We start from the raw sequence: 20,452 nt of genomic DNA on the forward strand, positions 1-20,452 counted from the left end.
GTCATGGATATTAGTTCTGTAGGGTCATGGATATTAGGCCAGCTAGATTTTGCATTGCATTCAGATTGATATTTGAAGTGAATTTTGTTTCTGAACTAACGGATAGTCCTTAAAAAAGTGAAATGATACTATCACTTAGATAAATTTACTGTCAGTTTTTGTCTTGCCTGTGAATGTTGAGACATGGGTATGACTTTGGTGATGGTGGAATCCTCAACAAGTGTTAAGACAGATTCTATATTCAAGTTCTTGAAAAACATCCACATCAATTGCTGTTTTCAAACTTAAACTTTGGTGTAATATTTCTGTATGCCTAAAAGTTGACACTATGGCATGCCAGGACCTTCTGCCTTAAGTGCACCCTGATATGACCAGACTTTCTGCCATAAATGCACCCTGATATGACCATACTTTCTGCCTTAAATGTACCCTGACATGACCAGACTTTCTGCCATAAATGCACGCTGATATGCCAGGATTTTATATTTTTAATGGATTTTCACAAAGCTATGTTTTTTAATGCTGTTTACAAGCAATTAAAACAATTCATTCAACAAAACTGTCATTAAATATTATTTTTCAACCAGCAGAAGAAGATACCTGTAAAATGGAGGGGGAACATCCAGGTGAAACAGCATTATTAAATTGGCTATCCAGTTCAGAACTCCTCAGTACTCTGATGTCTTCAATGGCTGAACTCCAAGATACTCTTACTCAAGTTCGTAGCAAAGAAAAAGGTAAGGGTTTTAACATTAATAAGTTATTTTGTGTTAATACATGGAGTTTTATAAATGAATCTTCTGTATACTAATTTCATACTTTAATTTGTAACCAATGAAACATCGCGTCACATGACATAAATGTAAAATAATGATGTCAGTGGTAAAGGTGTAATATAAATGATATATCTGTTATTCAAACTTCCACAAATTTTGACTGGTTTAGTGATTAAATTAAGATAGTGATTTGTATTAAATGGAATCATATTTGCATTAATTGCATTTGAAATTTATGAAACTCACCAAACAATTTGAACATTTTTTCTTCATTTTGCTAGTGAGGCTCACAGAACTTGCAAATTACTGAATTGGTTTTGCGAAAATCATTTAAATATGCATTCACAAAAAGTCATTTTATTTTAGAAAGGTAAGAACATAGCCATAAAAAGTCTGGTGAAGGGTCCAGATAAAAATTGGAAATATATCTCTAAAAGGACAGACACACATAATTTGCTCTTATTCAGTTTACTTAGATTTCAGTAATCCTGCAAGATCAATACATTGTAATTAAATACAAATTTAGTGATATATTGAAGTCAGAAATCAAAGCTTGAAATTTCATGTAGTGAAACCCGGCATAGCACAATGGTCAGGGTCTTCAGAGTGCCATCATGCTATGTACCTTATTGTGCAATAGCAGAGCAGGTCAAGAGACTGAAGAAACTGATGCATACATATTCCTATCATGCAATAGCACAACAAGTCAGTTTACTGAAGAAACTGATGAATGCATATTCCTATCGTGCAATAGCACAAGTCAGTTTACTGAAGAAACTGATGCATACATATTCCTATCATGCAATAGCACAACAAGTCAGTTTACTGAAGAAACTGATGCATACATATTCCTATCATGCAATAGCACAACAAGTCAGTTTACTGAAGAAACTGATGCATACATATTCCTATCATGCAGTAGCACAAGTCAGTTATCTGAAGAAACTGATGCATACATATTCCTATCATGCAATGGCACAACAAGTCAGTTTACTGAAGAAACTGATGAATACATATTCCTATCATGCAGTAGCACAAGTCAGTTTACTGAAGAAACTGATGCATACATATTTCTATCATGCAATAGCACAACAAGTCAGTTTACTGAAGAAACTGATGCATACATATTCCTATCATGCAATAGCACAAGTCAGTTTACTGAAGAAACTGATGCATACATATTCCTATCATGCAATAGCACAACAAGTCAGTTTACTGAAGAAACTGATGCATACATATTCCTATCATGCAGTAGCACAAGTCAGTTTACTGAAGAAACTGATGCATACATATTCCTATCATGCAATAGCACAAGAAGTCAGTTTACTGAAGAAACTGATGCATACATATTCCTATCATGCAATAGCACAAGTCAGTTTACTGAAGAAACTGATGCATACATATTCCTATCATGCAATAGCACAACAAGTCAGTTTACTGAAGAAACTGATGCATACATATTCCTATCATGCAATAGCACAAGTCAGTTTACTGAAGAAACTGATGCATACATATTCCTATCATGCAATAGCACAACAAGTCAGTTTACTGAAGAAACTGATGCATACATATTCCTATCATGCAATAGCACAAGTCAGTTTACTGAAGAAACTGATGCATACATATTCCTATCATGCAATAGCACAAGTCAGTTTACTGAAGAAACTGATGCATACATATTCCTATCATGCAATAGCACAAGTCAGTATACTGAAGAAACTGATGAATACATATTCCTATCATGCAATAGCACAACAAGTCAGTTTACTGAAGAAACTGATGCATACATATTCCTATCATGCATTAGACAACAAGTCAGTATACTGAAGAAACTGATGAATACATATTCCTATCATGCAATAGCACAAGTCAGTTTACTGAAGAAACTGATGAATACATATTCCTATCATGCAATAGCACAAGTCAGTTTACTGAAGAAACTGATGCATACATATTCCTATCATGCATTAGACAACAAGTCAGTTTACTGAAGAAACTGATGAATACATATTCCTATCATCCAACAGCATAACAAGTCAGTATACTGAAGAAACTGATGCATACATATTCCTCTCATCCAATAGCATAACAAGTCAGTATACTGAAGAAACTGATGCATACATATTCCTATCATGCAATAGCACAGCAAGTCAGTATACTGAAGAAACTGATGCATACATATTCCTATCATGCAATAGCACAAGTCAGTATACTGAAGAAACTGATGCATACATATTCCTATCATGCAATAGCACAGCAAGTCAGTATACTGAAGAAACTGATGCATACATATTCCTATCATGCAATAGCACAAGTCAGTATACTGAAGAAACTGATGAATACATATTCCTATCATGCAATAGCACAACAAGTCAGTTTACTGAAGAAACTGATGCATACATATTTCTATCATGCAGTAGCACAAGATAAAAGACATTTATGGTTCAGTATGTATGCACCAGTATGTATCATAGTAATTAAGCAGTGTGTTTATATATTTCAAACAACAAGCAGTGTATTTATATATTTCAGACAACAAGCAGTGTATTTATATATTTCAGACAACTATAATTTGTTCAGCTAGATTCAATATTTATTTGAATGCTGTACATAATTCCTTTATTCACGAATAATAATTAAGGAGCAAAGGCGCTCATTTTTTTGGGAGTGGATGATTCAGTAATTGACTGATTACATGATGATGGTTGATTAACCTGGCTGCCTGTATGCTCATGGTGGCACATTTCATTTTTTTAAAAAATTTATTTAGCAGTGTGTAATGATTTCAAGATTATTTATCTATGCAATTGACTTTGATGAATCATTATTTCAAAGATCAATTAATTGAGCATGTTATGGTGGGGTTTCACTGTATTGTTTCTTCATTCACATATAAAAGTATAGCTGTGCAACTGCACCTGCTTGAATATTATCCCTTCTGCTAATCCAAATGGATTCAGATTTGTCGAGTTTATACACCCGTTATAAGGCAAATGTTGCATGTTTTGTTGTTATCTGTTTCTCATTGTATCTCTTACCATTTTATTTTGTTTCTGCATAAAAGCTCGAGTTCTCCACCATTTACAGTTACCAAACTTTATGGATGGTATGCACTTGGAGTAAGGAAGAAGTCTTTGGATTTCAGGGGCTATTAAAATGGTGTGGGATTATAATGTACCATTCTCAGTACTCTTCTCATAACATCTGAAGTGATTTGCCTCCCTTATTCCAGTTGGTACTGTGGAGACCAGATCTGTTGTCAATGCAGCTAGGACAGCTTTCACCAAGCTTTTTGATAGACTGGGGCGATACTATGAGAAAATCATCATACGCCCAGACATAGGCTTCAGGGAGAGGAGTTCCTTGATCCGGCTCCTTGGAAAGGGGCTTGCTAAGATCCTGAGGGACAAACCAGTTGAAGATAGATGCTACCTCACTTCACCACAGGTTTTTACCCTAAAGATAACTTGTAATTTTGAATAAAATCCTGTATTTATAACTATTTCTATTTCAAAGAAAAATCTTTGAAAGTTCAACACAACTGACTGGTTACACTGGAGTTTATTCAGTGGTTAAATAGTAAATCTTAACTATGAAAATACATACCATACTCCTTAAGAGTTTTTATATTCACAATATTTATATCTACATAGACTCCATTTAGGTTAAATCCCAAGAATGACCATTTTGCATGCTGTCTAATTTACGTTACAAGTGCAATGACCTCTCCATTCCCAACAAATAACATTTTCTTTTAAGTGCATGTACTCTTCCTGTACTTAGGCGTCAATTGTTTTTGATCTTTTCGTCACTGGTTAAGAAATTTACGTGAGTAATAAGCATTTTCTTTCATTATACAGTACCAAATTCATAATATCCCATGTGTAGCCTCATTTCCCTATTGGTAGCCTCACTAATCTGATCTGGTCTGCCAAATCTTGACCGCTAACAGGTGTTAGCTTGTAAAACCTGAATACAGCTGAAGCTTATTTAATTAGCATGTAAATATCTCTACAAAGCCAGGTTATTCTTGGACAGTGGAAGTGTTAACTAAAGCTAAATGGAATTGCTTACCCAGTGGTATTAATTAATAATGGAATAGTATTCCATTCTCAATAAATAAGACTTTTTAAAAGGTGCATGTACTTTTCCTGTACTTAGGCGGCAATTGTTTTTTATCTTTGCTCATGCTAGATGTTACTTTAAATTGTGGTCAGTTCCATCTGCAAGTTCAAAAGGTGTCGCTGGCTGAGGAATATACACGAGTAACCACCTGGCATTTTCTTTAATTATATGATACGGTATTCATGATATCCATGGGTAGCCTCATTTTCCTATGGGTAACCTCACTGATCTGATCTGGTCTGCCAAATCTTGACCTCAAACAGGTGTTAGTATGGAATGACTGAATACAGCTGTAGCATATTTAATTAGAATGTAAATACCACTACCAAGCCATGTGATTCTTGAATAATGGATAACTAGAAGGAATTGCTTTCCTACTGGCATTAATTGGTAATAGATTATGGTACTGCACATGTACATAAGTAAGATTAGTCCTCAGGTAAGTGAACAATACAATACAGAATTACAATCATGAAGACATCTCTCTTTCTGTCTGTCTGTCTATCTGTCAGTGGGGCATATGTTTTATTTGATCATTAGGTGCAAGAAGAATCATATTTAAGCAACATATATTAGAAACAACACTCATTACTGGTGCATGCTGCTTTAACACAATTACATCTGATGTATGTTAATTTTTAATATTGATGATCATGTAATTGTTTAAAATACTCACTGTGGGATCATATGTTTTCATACATGATCTCTTCTCCAAAATGAAATATTTTTACACATTATTTTTCATACTTTCGGAGAATTATTTTCCATACAAAAAATAGGATAAAGTGATTCAGATGACATAATCCATATATAAGTCGATTCAGAGTATAAGACAAAACTAAGATTTTTTGTCAAAAAGTATTGTCTTATAGGCTGGCAAATATGGTCTATGTCCAGGCAACATGACACCCTTTGCCACCCACAACTTTGAGTACAAGCAAAACTTCACTTTTGGTATAACCACAAAAAGTGATGACCATAAAAGTATTCATAGCAAATATTTCCTGACTTTTGTTGGTTTGATTCATAGGCCTATCATATTGTTTGTTGTGAATAACCTTGTGACCTATCCAGCAAAATATTTTATATGTTGTAGGACCTTCTTATCACATTACAAAATCAGATCCTGGACTTTACACAGCGGCTTCACAGTGTAGAGGTGGAGCGGCGAGCTCTGCTGCTTGAGGTGGCTCGACTGAAAGAGGAAAATGAGAAATTTGGCCCAGAGAAAGAGGAAGTCATAAGTGAGAGGGATGATGTTGCCACCACAGATCATGTAAGACTAGAGAAATTTTTTTCTATACAGTGTGTGTGCTTTTGTATTAAAGGGTACTTTATATTTACTGTAATTGGTTCATGTTTACCATAATATTTGTAATTTTTGGTACCCAACATTTTACTTTCTTTTTAAGTTATTTATAATTTCTATTAAGTGATTGATCATCAACATTAATTCACCTATGGCACATAAAGGATTGTAAACTTTTCATAAAATGTGGTTTGAATTATTTATACAGTTATATTTGTTCTGTACATCTGGTATGTGCTGACACATTGTCACACAGTACATGTGTAGTTAAAGAGAACATTGTTTGAATGTCTCATGTATGGTAATCCCCCTCATGGATGGCCCTTCAGACCAGAGGCCACACACTTTTTATGGCCAGAATCCCTGGACACTGATGAGTTTGTGTTCAAAAGTTCCCCTCAAGAAAGACCACCTTTCTAACATTACCAGCAGCCAGCATATTAGTACAAAACTGTAAAATGTACCCCTTACAAACTGCCACATTTTATTTTAATATGTGCCCTTAACCAGTATTTAATTCATACAGTAAGGTAAGTAATCCGATTATCTTTACTGATGTCTGTTTCCCAATGTCAGGTTTTTTGTTAGTGAAAGAAGTGTTAGCTAAAGTGCATGTACCACTAAGGTTAATGTTATATCATTAATGCTGACATTTACAGGAAATGGGGTCATCATTGTTGTGACAGAGTTTTGGACTTCACAAAGTGTTTGACCTTTTTTTTCTTTGATGATTACAACCAGACATAATTGTCAAGATCATGACATGGTCAGTAGAGGCTAAATGTAGCTTTTGTGGGTTGACATATAGAGAGGAATTAACCTTGAACAAAATAGGGTACCAGACAAAGAACGAAAAATCACATAACTGTACATGTATCACTTCTTATAAATAAGGCATTTTGTCTACTCTACAAAAGTTTTGTGTGCATAATTAAATTGCAGTACTGCACAATTAGTAACATAGGGAATAAATCGTTACAAAACTTTAACATGTCATCTTGTAAGCAATGAATTAATATTTTAAAAGAAAAAGTAAAGGTATTCAACCTGACGACAATGGGCAAAGTTCAAGAATTCTTGCCAAAAATTGTTATCATGGAAAGACTCAAACAAACAACATTGTAACAGAAAAGGAGAATATTCTGCAGCAATGGGAAAATGGAGTACAGTTGTCCCCCTCTTATACAGACACCATTTCTGCACCGGGAAAGTGGCCTTATAAGACTTGTGGCCTTTCCAGAGGGAGACTTTATTTGTGAGGTGTTTATGTATATGCGTACATAGTAGTAAAGCTACATATAACTTAAAGCAGTAAATATCTTTATTGAAAAGGAGCATTAATTATTAAAATGTTCTTCTTGTCTTAAAACAAGGTATTTCAAGGTAACATAAATTAATAATTCTTATTCTTATGTGTGAAAATGTGAGTGGGATATTGTTGGCATGCACATTACAAAACCATTCAAAAATGTTATTTAAATCTTGATACGTGTGTTGTTTCGTATTTAAAATACTTCTCTTTCCATTTACTCCATTTTCTCACTGTTAGAGAATATTCTCCATATCTTTTACAATCTTGTTTATTTGAATCTTACTAACATAAAATCTTTTGGCAAGTCAAGTGAACTCTCCCCATTGTCATCAAGTCGAATAACTTTTGCTTTTCCTTCAAAAATATTATTTCTTCATTTACCTGATGATATGTTAAAGTTTTGTAATTATTTATTCCTATGTTGCTAATTGTACAGTACTGCAATTTAATTTTGCAGATGAAACTTTTATAAACGAACAACTTTATTATAAAGTAAGTGATGCATGTACTGGCACGTGATTTTTCAGTTTTTGTCTGTTACCCAGTTTGTTCAAGGTCATTTGTGTGTGTGTGTTTGTTAATACACAAAATCTGTTTTTAGCCTATTTCTTGATAATTATATCAGTCATAAATGTCAATTTTTAAAAAAAAATCCTGTGTGAAGCCCAAAGCTCCATCATAAAATTGCTGACCCCATTTCTATCTGGCCATGTTATGATCTTGACAATTACATCTGGTTGTAATAAGCAATTAAAAAAACAAACAAACCGCTGTGTGAAGGTCAAAGCTCTATCAAAACATTGCTGACCCCATTTCTATCTTTCTGTCTGACCATGTTATGATCTGGACAATCATGTTCGGTCATAATCGGCAGTTAACAAAAAATGCTTTGTGAAGGCCAAAGCTCTATCAAAACATTGCTGACTCCATTTCCTGCAAATATCGGCATTAATGATATAATAATAACCTTAGTAGTACATGTACTTTAGACAACACTTCTTTCAGTAACAAAAACATGACATCCATAAACAGACATCCGGAAAGATAATCGGAATACTTACCTTACTGTAATTAAATGTTGGTTCTGGACACATATTAGTTATAAAATGTGGCCGCTTGTGAGGGGGTAAATTTTGCATTTGTGCACTAATATGTTGGCCGCTGGTCGCGTTAGAGAGGTGGCCTTTCTTGAGGGGTACTTTTGAACACAAACTCGTCAGTGCCAAGGGATTCTGGCCACAAAGAGTAGGTGGCCACTGGTCAGGAGTGCAATCATTCATTTACAATTTTTTCACAAGTCCAAGAGAAAAGTTCTTTTGTCTTGTGCTTGACTCCTAACCTTTGATCTTGTACTATCCCTTTTTAGAGATGAGCACATGGCTTGGAGGGTTTGGGCACTATTGCATATTGCATGAGAACTAGGTGCCATTACTTGTGGCATGAGTTCAAATTCTGCCAGGAAAAACTCTAATGTGTATATATAGATGTAGATCACTTTAATATCACAAGCAACGAACTAAAGGTCTGCAGCAAACTAGTTTTTCTAAGTTATTACTAGCCCCCACATCCACCCCCACCCCACCCACTACCTATTATACATAGGTGTGTTCCCCCCACCCCCATTCCACCCTAGTTCTGCTAGGGGATATACAAATTCCAAAGCATTGTTCACATCTGGGACCACCAACCATCATATTCTAATGCTTGGAGTTTTTGTCTTACACAGTTCAGAAATGGTTCCACAATATTACATATGTACACAAGTACATCCAAATGGGCAGGAGAACATAATCATTTCATTTTCTTTGAAAAATGTGGCAGTAACAATACCTGTGTACTTGTAAGTAAGAGATTAATGTAGCCAAAATGAGTGTAATCAATTTATTTGTTAAAGTGTACAAATCATTGTTCAGTGTAAGCAATTGTATATACATCTCAAATTTTATCCATTACGATGATTGCAGGGTAACCAGTATGTACCAATGGAGAAGTTTGAGAGTGTTTGTCGAGAACTTAACAATGCTCTTCACCGTGAGGAGCAGGCACAGCAGTTGCTGCAGGAGCAGAGCAAGCAACTGGAGGAATTGTCGTTAAGAATGGACATCTTCACTACAGAGGGCCTTGATAAGGAACACACCCTCACTAATGCCATACAGGTATCATAATATTTGGAAATGACAGAGATTTTCATTACACATTAACTTAGGATAGGACAAGACCACCTAAGGGTTAGATTTTGGTGTCAGACACAGGCCATTTTGTCTTGTATCAAATTCAGCCCAGTGGAGTGGGGGGGGGGAGATTTCTTCACACATGATTGTGTTCCCAAAGACCTGTAAATTTTGCTGGCCATGAATCCTTCACATATGTCTGTGTTCCAAAAGACCTGTAAATTTTGCTGGCCATGAATCCTTCACATATGTCTGTGTTCCAAAAGACCTGTAAATTTTGCTGGCCATGAATCCTTCACATATGTCTGTGTTCCAAAAGACATGTAAATTTAGTTGTTGATTAATCCTTCACATATGTCTGTGTTCCAAAAGACATGTAAATTTAGTTGTTGATTAATCCATCACATATGTCTGTGTTCCAAAAGACATGTAAATTTAGTTGCCCAATAATCCATCTCATATGTCTGTGTTGCAAAAGACATGTAAATTTAGTTGCCCGTTAATCCATCACATATGTCTGTGTTCCAAAAGACATGTAAATTTAGTTGCCCATTAATCCACCACATGTCTGTGTTCCAAAAGACATGTAAATTTAGTTGCCTATTAATCCATCACATATGTCTGTGTTGCAAAAGACATGTGAATTTAGTTGCCCATTAATCCATCACATATGTCTGTGTTCCAAAAGACATGTAAATTTGGTTGCCCATTAATCCTTCAAATACTTCCTGTGTATTGGTTAGTATGATGTGCAACCATGAATGCAAAATCTGGAGTTTCAGATCATTGTGGACAATTCTCATAATTGTTTGAAGTTAATAAGTTCACAGAGTAGGCAGGTTTCTTTTAGTGTACAATGTAACATATGATATTTGTGGAGGCAATGTTGTTTTAACACTAATCAACAAGTGATATCACTTTTATAGTCATGGTGATATTTGGCTGCCATTCCCAAAACATTACTTTTATTTTTAACTGAGACGTCAGTTTGACATATTAGATACATGTTATTATTACTCTTGATTCCATCTTTAAAATACTTAGATCCAAAAATTAAAAACAAAGATCATATGATGCAGTTTATGGTAATAAGAATAATAAAAGAAGGGGAGGGAACAAAAAATATGAAATTGCTTTTGAAAGAAATGAATATCAGAATAATATCCTGTCCTATCCCCAATTTCATTCTGAATTAATACTTAAGATTTTATATGTTTAGTTAGGTTGGTTGATGTCAGTCATTGTCTGTCATGGTTAGAATCAATGATACAAGGACAAATTTTAAATGCAGACTTGTTTTCCAGTGATGTTCATCTTGAGATTATTGTGCAAGAAAAATCCCGTTACTATGAAATCCATTGAGTATGTGTCATTTTATGTCCTCTGGGATCCATATTGTGACGGTGATGTGATGCAAGACAAGTCATATATACTTTTGAAAAAGAAAGAAAGAAGTATTTTGTGAGTGAAGTGGATACATTGAATTGTCAAGAATGGCAAAGCCACAAGTGAAAATATGTTTCGACTTCACAAGTAAAATATTTTCTTATCTACTCAAAAATGTAGATTTTCTTTTTATTATATATTTTTGAAGGCAAAAATCTCCAATTTACATGGATTTATTTCTCTGTTCTGCTAACAGTTGTGTATATTGTCAAATTAGTGTATGTTTTCATGTGAAAATGAAGAGATTTTTATTTTTGCTAACACATTTCTTGTGCAGATTGATACAATGAAAATTTTGGTGGGGTGAGGGACAGACTGCTCCAACAGGCTTCAGAGTGTAATGTCATTAAATAACAGATTTTAATTATTGTGAGTTTACTTGTAAGAATTTTGGCTGCTATTTTGTTTATTTATGCATTGAGACCTGAATGTTGTTTGTTGGCAGGTTTGCAATCTATTTTGGTAACACACATTACACCCCAATTTTGATTGTTGCTCAGTTTTGGTTTGCTGTTAATACTAATAAATGCCTGAGTTATCCATCATTTTCAGACATAATTATGGTTGTGATGACAGTTAAAATTGCAGTTTAAACAATTTTATTACCATATGTAATCAGAGTTTTGTGTACCATTTATCATTAAGTGTAACAGGTATGCTGAATGGGCAATACAGAATATCAAATAGCAATGAATCGTTTAAGTTCAGTCAGTGACAATTTGCATGATTTATGTGGAAAAAAAATCATAAAAAAGTTAATACTTGAAGACTTCTTTTGTTTCGGGTTCATCTTTATGCATTCTTGATTGTGCCTTTCATTGATTAAATAAATATATACTAGAGGGTCAACAGTCTTTACACATTCGAAGATCTATTCATCCTGATGGGGTGGGGGAGAGAAAAGGAAAAGAAGGAAAAATAAAATGGGCCTTAATATTGACATACAGGCCTGAAGAACATACATTAGAGCAGATGTGCTTCCTAAATGGAAAAAGAAAGTAGTTCCAAAAGTGACATTTCCACTATAGCGATAAACAGAGTATTGGATACTTGCTCATATAAATAACATCTGAAAGGTTCAAATTTGGTCTCATCCTTGCATGTCTTTATGTACATGTTTTGCTGTACATTTTAGGGTCTGGCAGAAACCAAGATGGAGCTGAAGAAAAAGGAACAGATGCTGCGTCAGGTAAACAAACAGGCAGCACAGCTGGAGGGGGAAAAGAGATCTCTTCAAGACAACCTGAATGATGCTGAGAAGGCTCTCCGAACTGTGGCCAGGTAATGAGATGTTGTTTCATAACTGCAGATGTAGCAGATTATCTGGTTGGTTCAATCTAAAAATTTGCCAACAACATTCATGTTAAACTTAGCAATTTCGGTCATAGATCAGAAGAGCTTATGGCATGGCCTGTGACTGTTATCTGTGGTCAGTCTGTTAGCACAAGGTTATGGTATGCTCTGTGACTGTTATCTGTGGTCAGCTTGTCTGTTATCACAAGGTTATGGCATGGCCTGTGACTATTATCTGTGGTCAGTCTGTCTGTTAGCACAAGGTTATGGCATGGCCTGTGACTGTTATCTATGGTCAGTCTGTCTGTTATCACAAGGTTATGGTATGGCCTGTGACTGTGATCTGTGGTCAGTCTGTTTGTTAGCACAAGGTTATGATCATATCTCCTCCTAAACTGCTTGGAGAAACTTTAGAGACACCTTCATCCCAATGCCTACTTGGTCATAAATGAAATTGGTGCTGCCCTGACATCCAATATGGCCACGACAGTGGCTGTATTGAAAATCTTGTTATTGCTACTAGTCCTGAATAGATGGGTTATATCAACATGGGGTTTTCACTGAACTTTTTTTATGATGTCAGGTTGGTTCTAAATGAAAATGGTGCTGATCTGGTATCCAATATGTCCACCATCTTTAAAATCTTGTTACTGCTGTTCCTCAGTGGAAGTCATATTGAGACATGGTTTTCACCAGAAGACTTGCTATGGTGTCTGTTTGGTCCCACACTTTCTGAATGGATAGTCATATTAACATTGGATTTCCACCAAAGAACCCCATAACCCATTGGCAAAGGGTGTTTGGGGTTCAAGATGGTCATAACATTCCATATACACCAGTAAGCTAACATGTAACTAATAATTGGAAAGACCTATACGAGATGATTTTGATGTACAAAAAAATCAATGTTTCTTTGTGAAGAAAAAAATTGAGAAAAGAATAAAATGGTCATAGCAGTAGAAATGCTGCATATATGCACTTGATGAGCCTCCCCCTTTAGCTTAAAACTCTATGATTCCCCCTTTAGCTTCAAACTCTATGACTCCCCCTTTAGCTTAAAACTCTATGACTCCCCCTTTAGCTTAAAACTCTATGACTCCCCCTTTAGCTTAAAACTCTATGACTCCCCAGTGATAGATCTCCTTTAGACAAGCAGATTTCTAATTTGTTGTGAGTGGTAACCATTTCAATTTCATAAAAGGAGAAATTCATTAGGGCAAGCTTGATTAACTTGTTCCTTGTCTAAAATTGGCTTTCACCAAAAGATTTTTTTATTGTCTAGTTGGTCCTGAAAGAAAATGCTGCCAATTTTGCATTCAATATAGCTGCGATGACGCCCATGTTTTGAAAATCACTACATTTGAATTGATGGTCACATTCATGAGGGATTTACATTTAAAGACTTGAAATGATGTCTAGGTGTTGCTAAATGAAAATGGTGCTGATCATATAGCCAATATGGACACCACATTGGTCAATTTGAAAATCTTATTATTGCTTAAGAATGTCAAAGATGGTTTTAAAACCCAGCAGTATTAAAGAAAAAATAGTTGTGCATTGGATTCCTGGAAATTTTCAGATGTTAGAGCATTAGTCCCTTCAAGGGACTAATGTTGAAGATGTAGTGATATATATATATATATATATATATATATATATATATATATATATATATATATATATATATATATATACACGCAGAGTTGAGTCCAGATAATTGGGCCACTGGTTAATTGGGGCAGCCACTTATTTGGGACAAATCTTAAAGAATAAAAACAGATATAAAAAAATAAGCAGAATTTGCTTCACTTATTTGGGACAACATGCTACTTAATCAGGACAGGAACTGCTAGATGGCATGCTTGTGGTGTGTTGCATGACAGTCATTATTGCAGTGGCATGGTAGCCATTCCTGTGTTCATCGCTGTTTCAATCAGTAATGCACTTTTACCTGGAAAATATCAGACCTTTACCAAGATGCGATGGAAAGATTTGACATTAGAAAACAAAATTGCTTTACTCAACCAAATTAAAAGTCAGCTGCCAAACACCAGTCATCACCGAATGACGGAGATAACTGGTGTGCCAAAATTTACAATTGCATACGTGATACAGCAGCAAGATAAATTGGGAGAGGAATGGGCTTTACATGAAGGACATCATGGAACAACCCAAAAATGAAACTGTGAAGGCAAGGATCCAGACGTTGAAGAGGCCCTCAATCTGTGGTTCTCTCTTGTAACTGGACGAGGTGTTGTGTCAGTAGGTCCAAGATTGAAAAGTAAAGGAGAGGAGTTAGCTCAGTAAATGATAGTTTGTGTTTTATTTTATACATGTTTATACAGTACATATACAGTATATGTTTTATATGTTTACGTTTGTGTACTTACTTCACCTAATAGGGGCAGCCACTTAATTGGGCCAAATTGTTCTGGTCCCGATGTGTCCCAATTAACTGGAATCCATTGTATATTAGTGATGAGAATCAGGTAGAAGTTCATAATTGATCATCGATTCCACACAACTTATTGATAATCGATTATAATTGGTTACTACAAGTAAATTTTAATTTTTGTTTGTCATTGAGTTATATCTTTGTTCAAGAGTTCAAAATGTAAATGTACAGGAGTAATCTCTTTATATATATATATATATATATATATATATATATATATATATACTTTAACCTCATAAAAATATTACTTTTTTTTATTGCATTGTTATTTTTGTTCTACTAAAGCAACTTTCTTTGGTTTATCAGTTTTATGCAACTGAAAGACTTGCAATCCTCGAGAACACTTTTATTCATATGTGATTTGTCTATTGTCTAAAGTATTGAAGGACATGCTTTTCTTGCTTGTCATTATTTACGAATACTACAATCAAAGCAGTTTAGATTTAAACAAAACAAAAACACCAATTAAAAACTTTAAAATTTATTAACTGAACAATTTATCAGCAAAATCATATAATTATGTAAAGATAGAACATCTAAAGCTAAAATTCTTAAAACTTCACTAAAATGTTATCCACATTAAACAGAATCAAAGGTTTGACTAGTACAGATCATGTCATTTTTCAGAATACTGATTATTACACTAACAATGAACAAATCATTCACATTTTACATATAAACTGAAACAAAACACCAAAAAATGTTTACATTTATTAACTTGACAGTTTAAAAGCAAAGTCACATAATGATTTAAACAATCATAACAATTATAATTCTTAAGACTAGATCAAAATGTTATCCATATTACAAGTTAAACAGAAGGTACAGTAAAATACAAATCAAATGTTTGAGTAATACTGAACACGTAAATCATTTTTCAGAATACTGCTTATTCTTGTGTTTGTTACACCGACTCTGCCAATAGTCAGTGTTTTTGTTCAAGAATATTATCAAGTCCACTTTATCACAGCTTAAATGAGCCCGTTTCATGCTGACCAGATGTCCAGCCAGACTAAATACCCTCTCACTGGATACAGATGATGCCAGAATACTTAGGTACTTCTGAGCTAGTAAGCTAAGATGTGGGTAGAACTTGAAGTTTTGTTTCCATCACTGTAACATTGTGAGATTGGTATCAAATAGAGCAGCAACTAGATATCTGGAAATCTCCTGCTGAATGACATCTGTTATTGGCTGTTGACTTTCACCAAGGCAAACAACATCTTGCAACCAATCATCCATGCCAACATTGACCTTTGCTTTCTTGTTTGGTGGACTAGGTATAACCACAGTTTTATTGTTGTCATCCCTGACATTTATTAGTGATGGTACTATTGGTAGAGGTGGCAATGTGTCTGAAGGCTGTTCATCACTATTCCCTGGCTCCACTTTGACATTCACTCAGTCATATCAAGAGCAACCTTCAAAAGCAGCGCATGTCTATCTGCTCATTCACTGTCAGGTAGAAACTCAAGATCCTTCATAGTATGATTCAATAAACAGCCCAACAGAGCTAGATCTTTGTCCTGTGTTCTGTTGTCCTTTAAGTTTGGCAGTTGGAGGTAGATCATTAACATTTGTTTCTATACATTTGGCAAGTTTAAGAAGAATTGGGATAACTTTATGAAGGGTTCATGATTTGTCTCTGCAAATACTGTTTGTTGCATTCAGGAATGGTGAGAGAACTTCCACAAGTTTTTCAACCAATGCTTGCTTGTCAAATGTATAGTATAGACATAATTAATCAATGTTGCAGCTGCTGATTTGCTTATGGTTGGGTCACTGATAATAGCCATAATAGCAGGTGTCTGCTCAAGCAGTCATTCAAGCATGTCATGAGTGCTATTCCATCAAATCGGACCATCCATCTTGAGCTTGTGTCCTCTAGCACCTAAGTCAAGTAGTAACTGTTGCTTCCTCATTAGCAAAGCCTTTTTCTCATTGGCTGCATTATCAGTGACTCCAGTTGGTGTTGGGAGACTCCATTTCCTCTTAGTAGCCAACAGGTTTTCTTTTTTATGTTTTCCCCAGGGTGACTGCCTTCAACTTTTTGTGTTTCTAACACAACACTTTTCAATTCCCAATCTTTGGAAATAAAATGTGCAGTCACTGTACTATAACTTTCTGTATTTAATGAAGTCCATGCATTATGAGTAACAGCTATATCAAGAATATCATGTAGTTCCTCTTTCAATTTTTCCCCAGCCTGGTCTTTCTTCTCAGCTAGTTTGGAGGACACTGATTTATGACCTCGAATTTCATACCTGAAAATGTAAAGTTTTAAACATTTAGTCATGGTAGTCAAACAAGTCATGTATTTGGAATATTCCTTGTGTCTAAATATAGTGAAAACAATGAATTCAGTTTTTCCCTGTTTCCATACTCTTTTAGCTTTTGACACAAACTACCACTGTTGATCTTATTTCTCAAGCATATGTCACTGTCCTCAGCTATTGACCAGCTTGTCTGCCATGTTTCATGTTATCACTACTCTGAACATGTTGATCCATGAATGCTGATCTGCAGTTGTTTGCACAAGTACTTGTGTATTCCTTCAGAAAACAGCACTTTTAAGGAGAATTCAATTTATTTTGATTCAGTTGTAATCCCTGATGTCTATTGAATATTCAGTGAAAACTTTGTTGTTGCAAACTAAGCAGTAGGAACGTTTAAAAATCTCATTTTGAGGAAGAAAATTTGAGATGATTTGTAACACTGCATTTGTAACACATAATGTTGAGGCTTGATCAGAGGAGACATTCATGGCATGAATTTAAAATTGACATCCAGATTTTGAAATTTATTTTGACATCATTTTCCAGTGGCATTCAGTTTCATCAGAATATTTTTTGTTTCTTTTTCAGGGATAAGGACATTTTAGCAAGCTATATCAAGTCTGTTGAGCATGCCTTGGGTCAGGTACTGTTTATTTTATGCCCCTATGGGCCATGTGCTGCCCTTGCCATCTTGAAGCCTACGATGTTACCCCTATCTTTCCCATCCTGTTCATCCACTGATCGTGAATTTCATTTTTTTAAAGCCTTCATGGATTGATACTGAATTTGGTACAAGAAATTTTATCAAAAAACTCTGGACAAGTTCAATCTTTTTTCACTTTCCATCGAAGTTTGACAGAGTTTTGGTCTCTGTTTGACTTAAAAGTTTGCTCTTGCTTCTTAGATGAGATTTCTTCATTTATACCTTATTAATGGATCATCCATTTTCTCTGGTTGTTTCATGAAATTTCCAACATTATGGCAAAATTGACGTCATTGTGAAATCATGTCATAAAGTGATTTCATACTTTTATCATGCACTTGTTGGACTTGGATGCAGAATAGTTACTTCATTAGACTGTTTCTTGTCATATATTTATCATGCACTTGTTGGACTTGGATGCAGAATAGTTACTTCACATTGCTATGCCTCAAGTAAACAGACAAACAAACTGTGGCTATTTCTGAAAAACAATGATTTAAAAACTACAAACTGTATAAGGGATTTTGATAAAAATTATCATTGGATTTCAAGCTGAGTAGTCCTTGCCTGTTTTAAAATTGAAAGAAACGAAAAACATTCCACTGCAACTGTCTGAGGAAAAAAAATTAATTTGGTCTATCTTGTAAACATTCATAATTTTTCTAATTCATATATCTATTTTTATATATATATATATATATATATATATATATATATATATATATATATATATATATATATATATATACATTCTTTAAGTAGCTGAATTTCATAGAAATAATTGTATTGCTCTCTCTCTCTCTCTCTCTCTCTCTCTCTCTCTCTCTCTATATACTATTTCATTTTATACTATTGCATACATGTGACAGAATAGAGAGGTTAGTTTAAGACAGAACAGGTGATTTGAAAATTTGGTGAGGAGACTTAACTTGAAGAGAGGTAGGATTTTCATTGACCTGATTTTTAGCATACAAATGGACAAAAACTACAACCATTCAACAGATTCTTATTTTTCTGTATTAAAATTTGCACACCACACCTGCCCATTCTCAATTACCAATTGTCTTTCATACAGTTCTTGTAACACGCCATTTTTAGCCATTCCTAGTAGATCATTGACTGGCTGGATTAATATTTGTGTTGGTTCTCACCATTGTTGAGCTCAGATATTTAAGAGAGGATGTATTGTTACTGGATCCATGTTTCTTTTGGAGGCAACTTGAATTTTCCTCAGAATGGAAAATGTCCTTTCAGTGTCTGCATTGTAATATGGCAGGATTAGTACATCTTGAAGTTTAAATTGTTCCCTGCCTGTGGGTAGTAAGTTCAGCATGCTGTCTGACTGCCAGATTAGTGCTGTCTGGGTCAGATTTTGGAAGTTCTTCTTAAAATCAACTTTACGAGAATGGTAGAATGTATATTCATATCCCATTGAATATGATTCCAACAATGAAATTCCTGTTTCCATCTGTTATTGAATTATTATATGCTCATTTTTTTCTCCGTTAACTTTACATTGTCAGAATCGTTCAGTATTTTATGATATTGCACACCTTCATATTGCATTCATGTGCATAAAGGAACTACTTTCTATTGTAAACAAACAATGGATGCAGATGCCAGCACTTTTGATTTGTAAACAAATCATGTACACTCACATAGTAAGTGCTTTACGTTTTAGTTGATGAAATTTGTTTCTGAATGAACTAAAGCAGATGTTTCATGGACTGCCACATACCAGCTGCTTTGGCACATTCTGTGTTAACTTTTTTGATCCAATGTTTCTGATTTAGGCTAGCTATACAGTAGATGCCCAACAGGGTCCTTACAAATAACATGCAAGTGACAAGGCATAAACTTGTCTACTTTAGCTGGTGATAAGAATGGCAAAAAAATATACTTACAGTTTTACATCCTGAATTTTCTCTAAATGCACTTTCTTAGTTCTGCAAATCTGAATTACATGAGCCATGTCATAGGTTCTCAAGCCTGATTACACATATCGAAATTGTACTGTAATTTCGACTATATTCCAAGTGCAATTACTTCCTCCTTACTGCACTCAAAATGAAATAAACATTAAATTCAATAGCGTCTTTTTGATAATTACAATTGATAGACTTCATATTTTTCCCACATTATGATTTCAAATAGTCAGTGACAAAACAAACACACTCATAGATGTCTACATTCTTCTCCCATGTTGCTTCAATTCAATGTATTTCATGTACAATTTGCACAGATGAACACAGTCCATAATCACAAAATTTTGTAGAATCGACAAAAATACAAAAATCTGTTCATTCCAGGTCAAATGGAAAACTTGTTGCAATGCGCATTCATTCACAATATGATTCCAGATTTCAATTTTAAGTAGACAAAAATGCCATTTTCTTTCTAAACTTATGTCTATCACGTGACAGGTTCAAATTTATCTGGGTGGAGTTATGTGCGCATTAATAATGTTGTTTTTGTGTAATGATGAATATGTTCTTGTGTATTTAGTTTTTAAAATATGGCATCCATTCATTTACGTTGTTTCTTGTAGTGTATTTTGTTTCTATAATTAAGCCATGGTAGAATAAG

General features: G+C 34.6%; 1 protein-coding gene across 1 annotated transcript in view; it reads left to right on the plus strand.

The window, feature by feature from the left end:
• Window positions 1–20,452, plus strand: part of LOC149801593 (coiled-coil domain-containing protein 171-like) — a 124,586-nt gene that overhangs the window by 80,047 nt on the left and 24,087 nt on the right. The window contains exons 22-27 of the mRNA XM_089956814.1: window positions 591–737; window positions 4,009–4,223; window positions 5,998–6,177; window positions 9,487–9,678; window positions 12,275–12,420; window positions 17,752–17,806. Of these exons, the coding sequence (XP_089812940.1) occupies window positions 591–737; window positions 4,009–4,223; window positions 5,998–6,177; window positions 9,487–9,678; window positions 12,275–12,420; window positions 17,752–17,806 (935 nt within the window). The remainder of the gene's footprint in view (window positions 1–590; window positions 738–4,008; window positions 4,224–5,997; window positions 6,178–9,486; window positions 9,679–12,274; window positions 12,421–17,751; window positions 17,807–20,452) is intronic.

Source organism: Sinohyriopsis cumingii, chromosome 4, assembly GCF_028554795.1.
Source record: "Sinohyriopsis cumingii isolate HCF-2022 chromosome 4, ASM2855479v2, whole genome shotgun sequence".
In the NCBI taxonomy this organism is placed as follows: Eukaryota; Metazoa; Mollusca; class Bivalvia; order Unionida; family Unionidae; genus Sinohyriopsis; species Sinohyriopsis cumingii.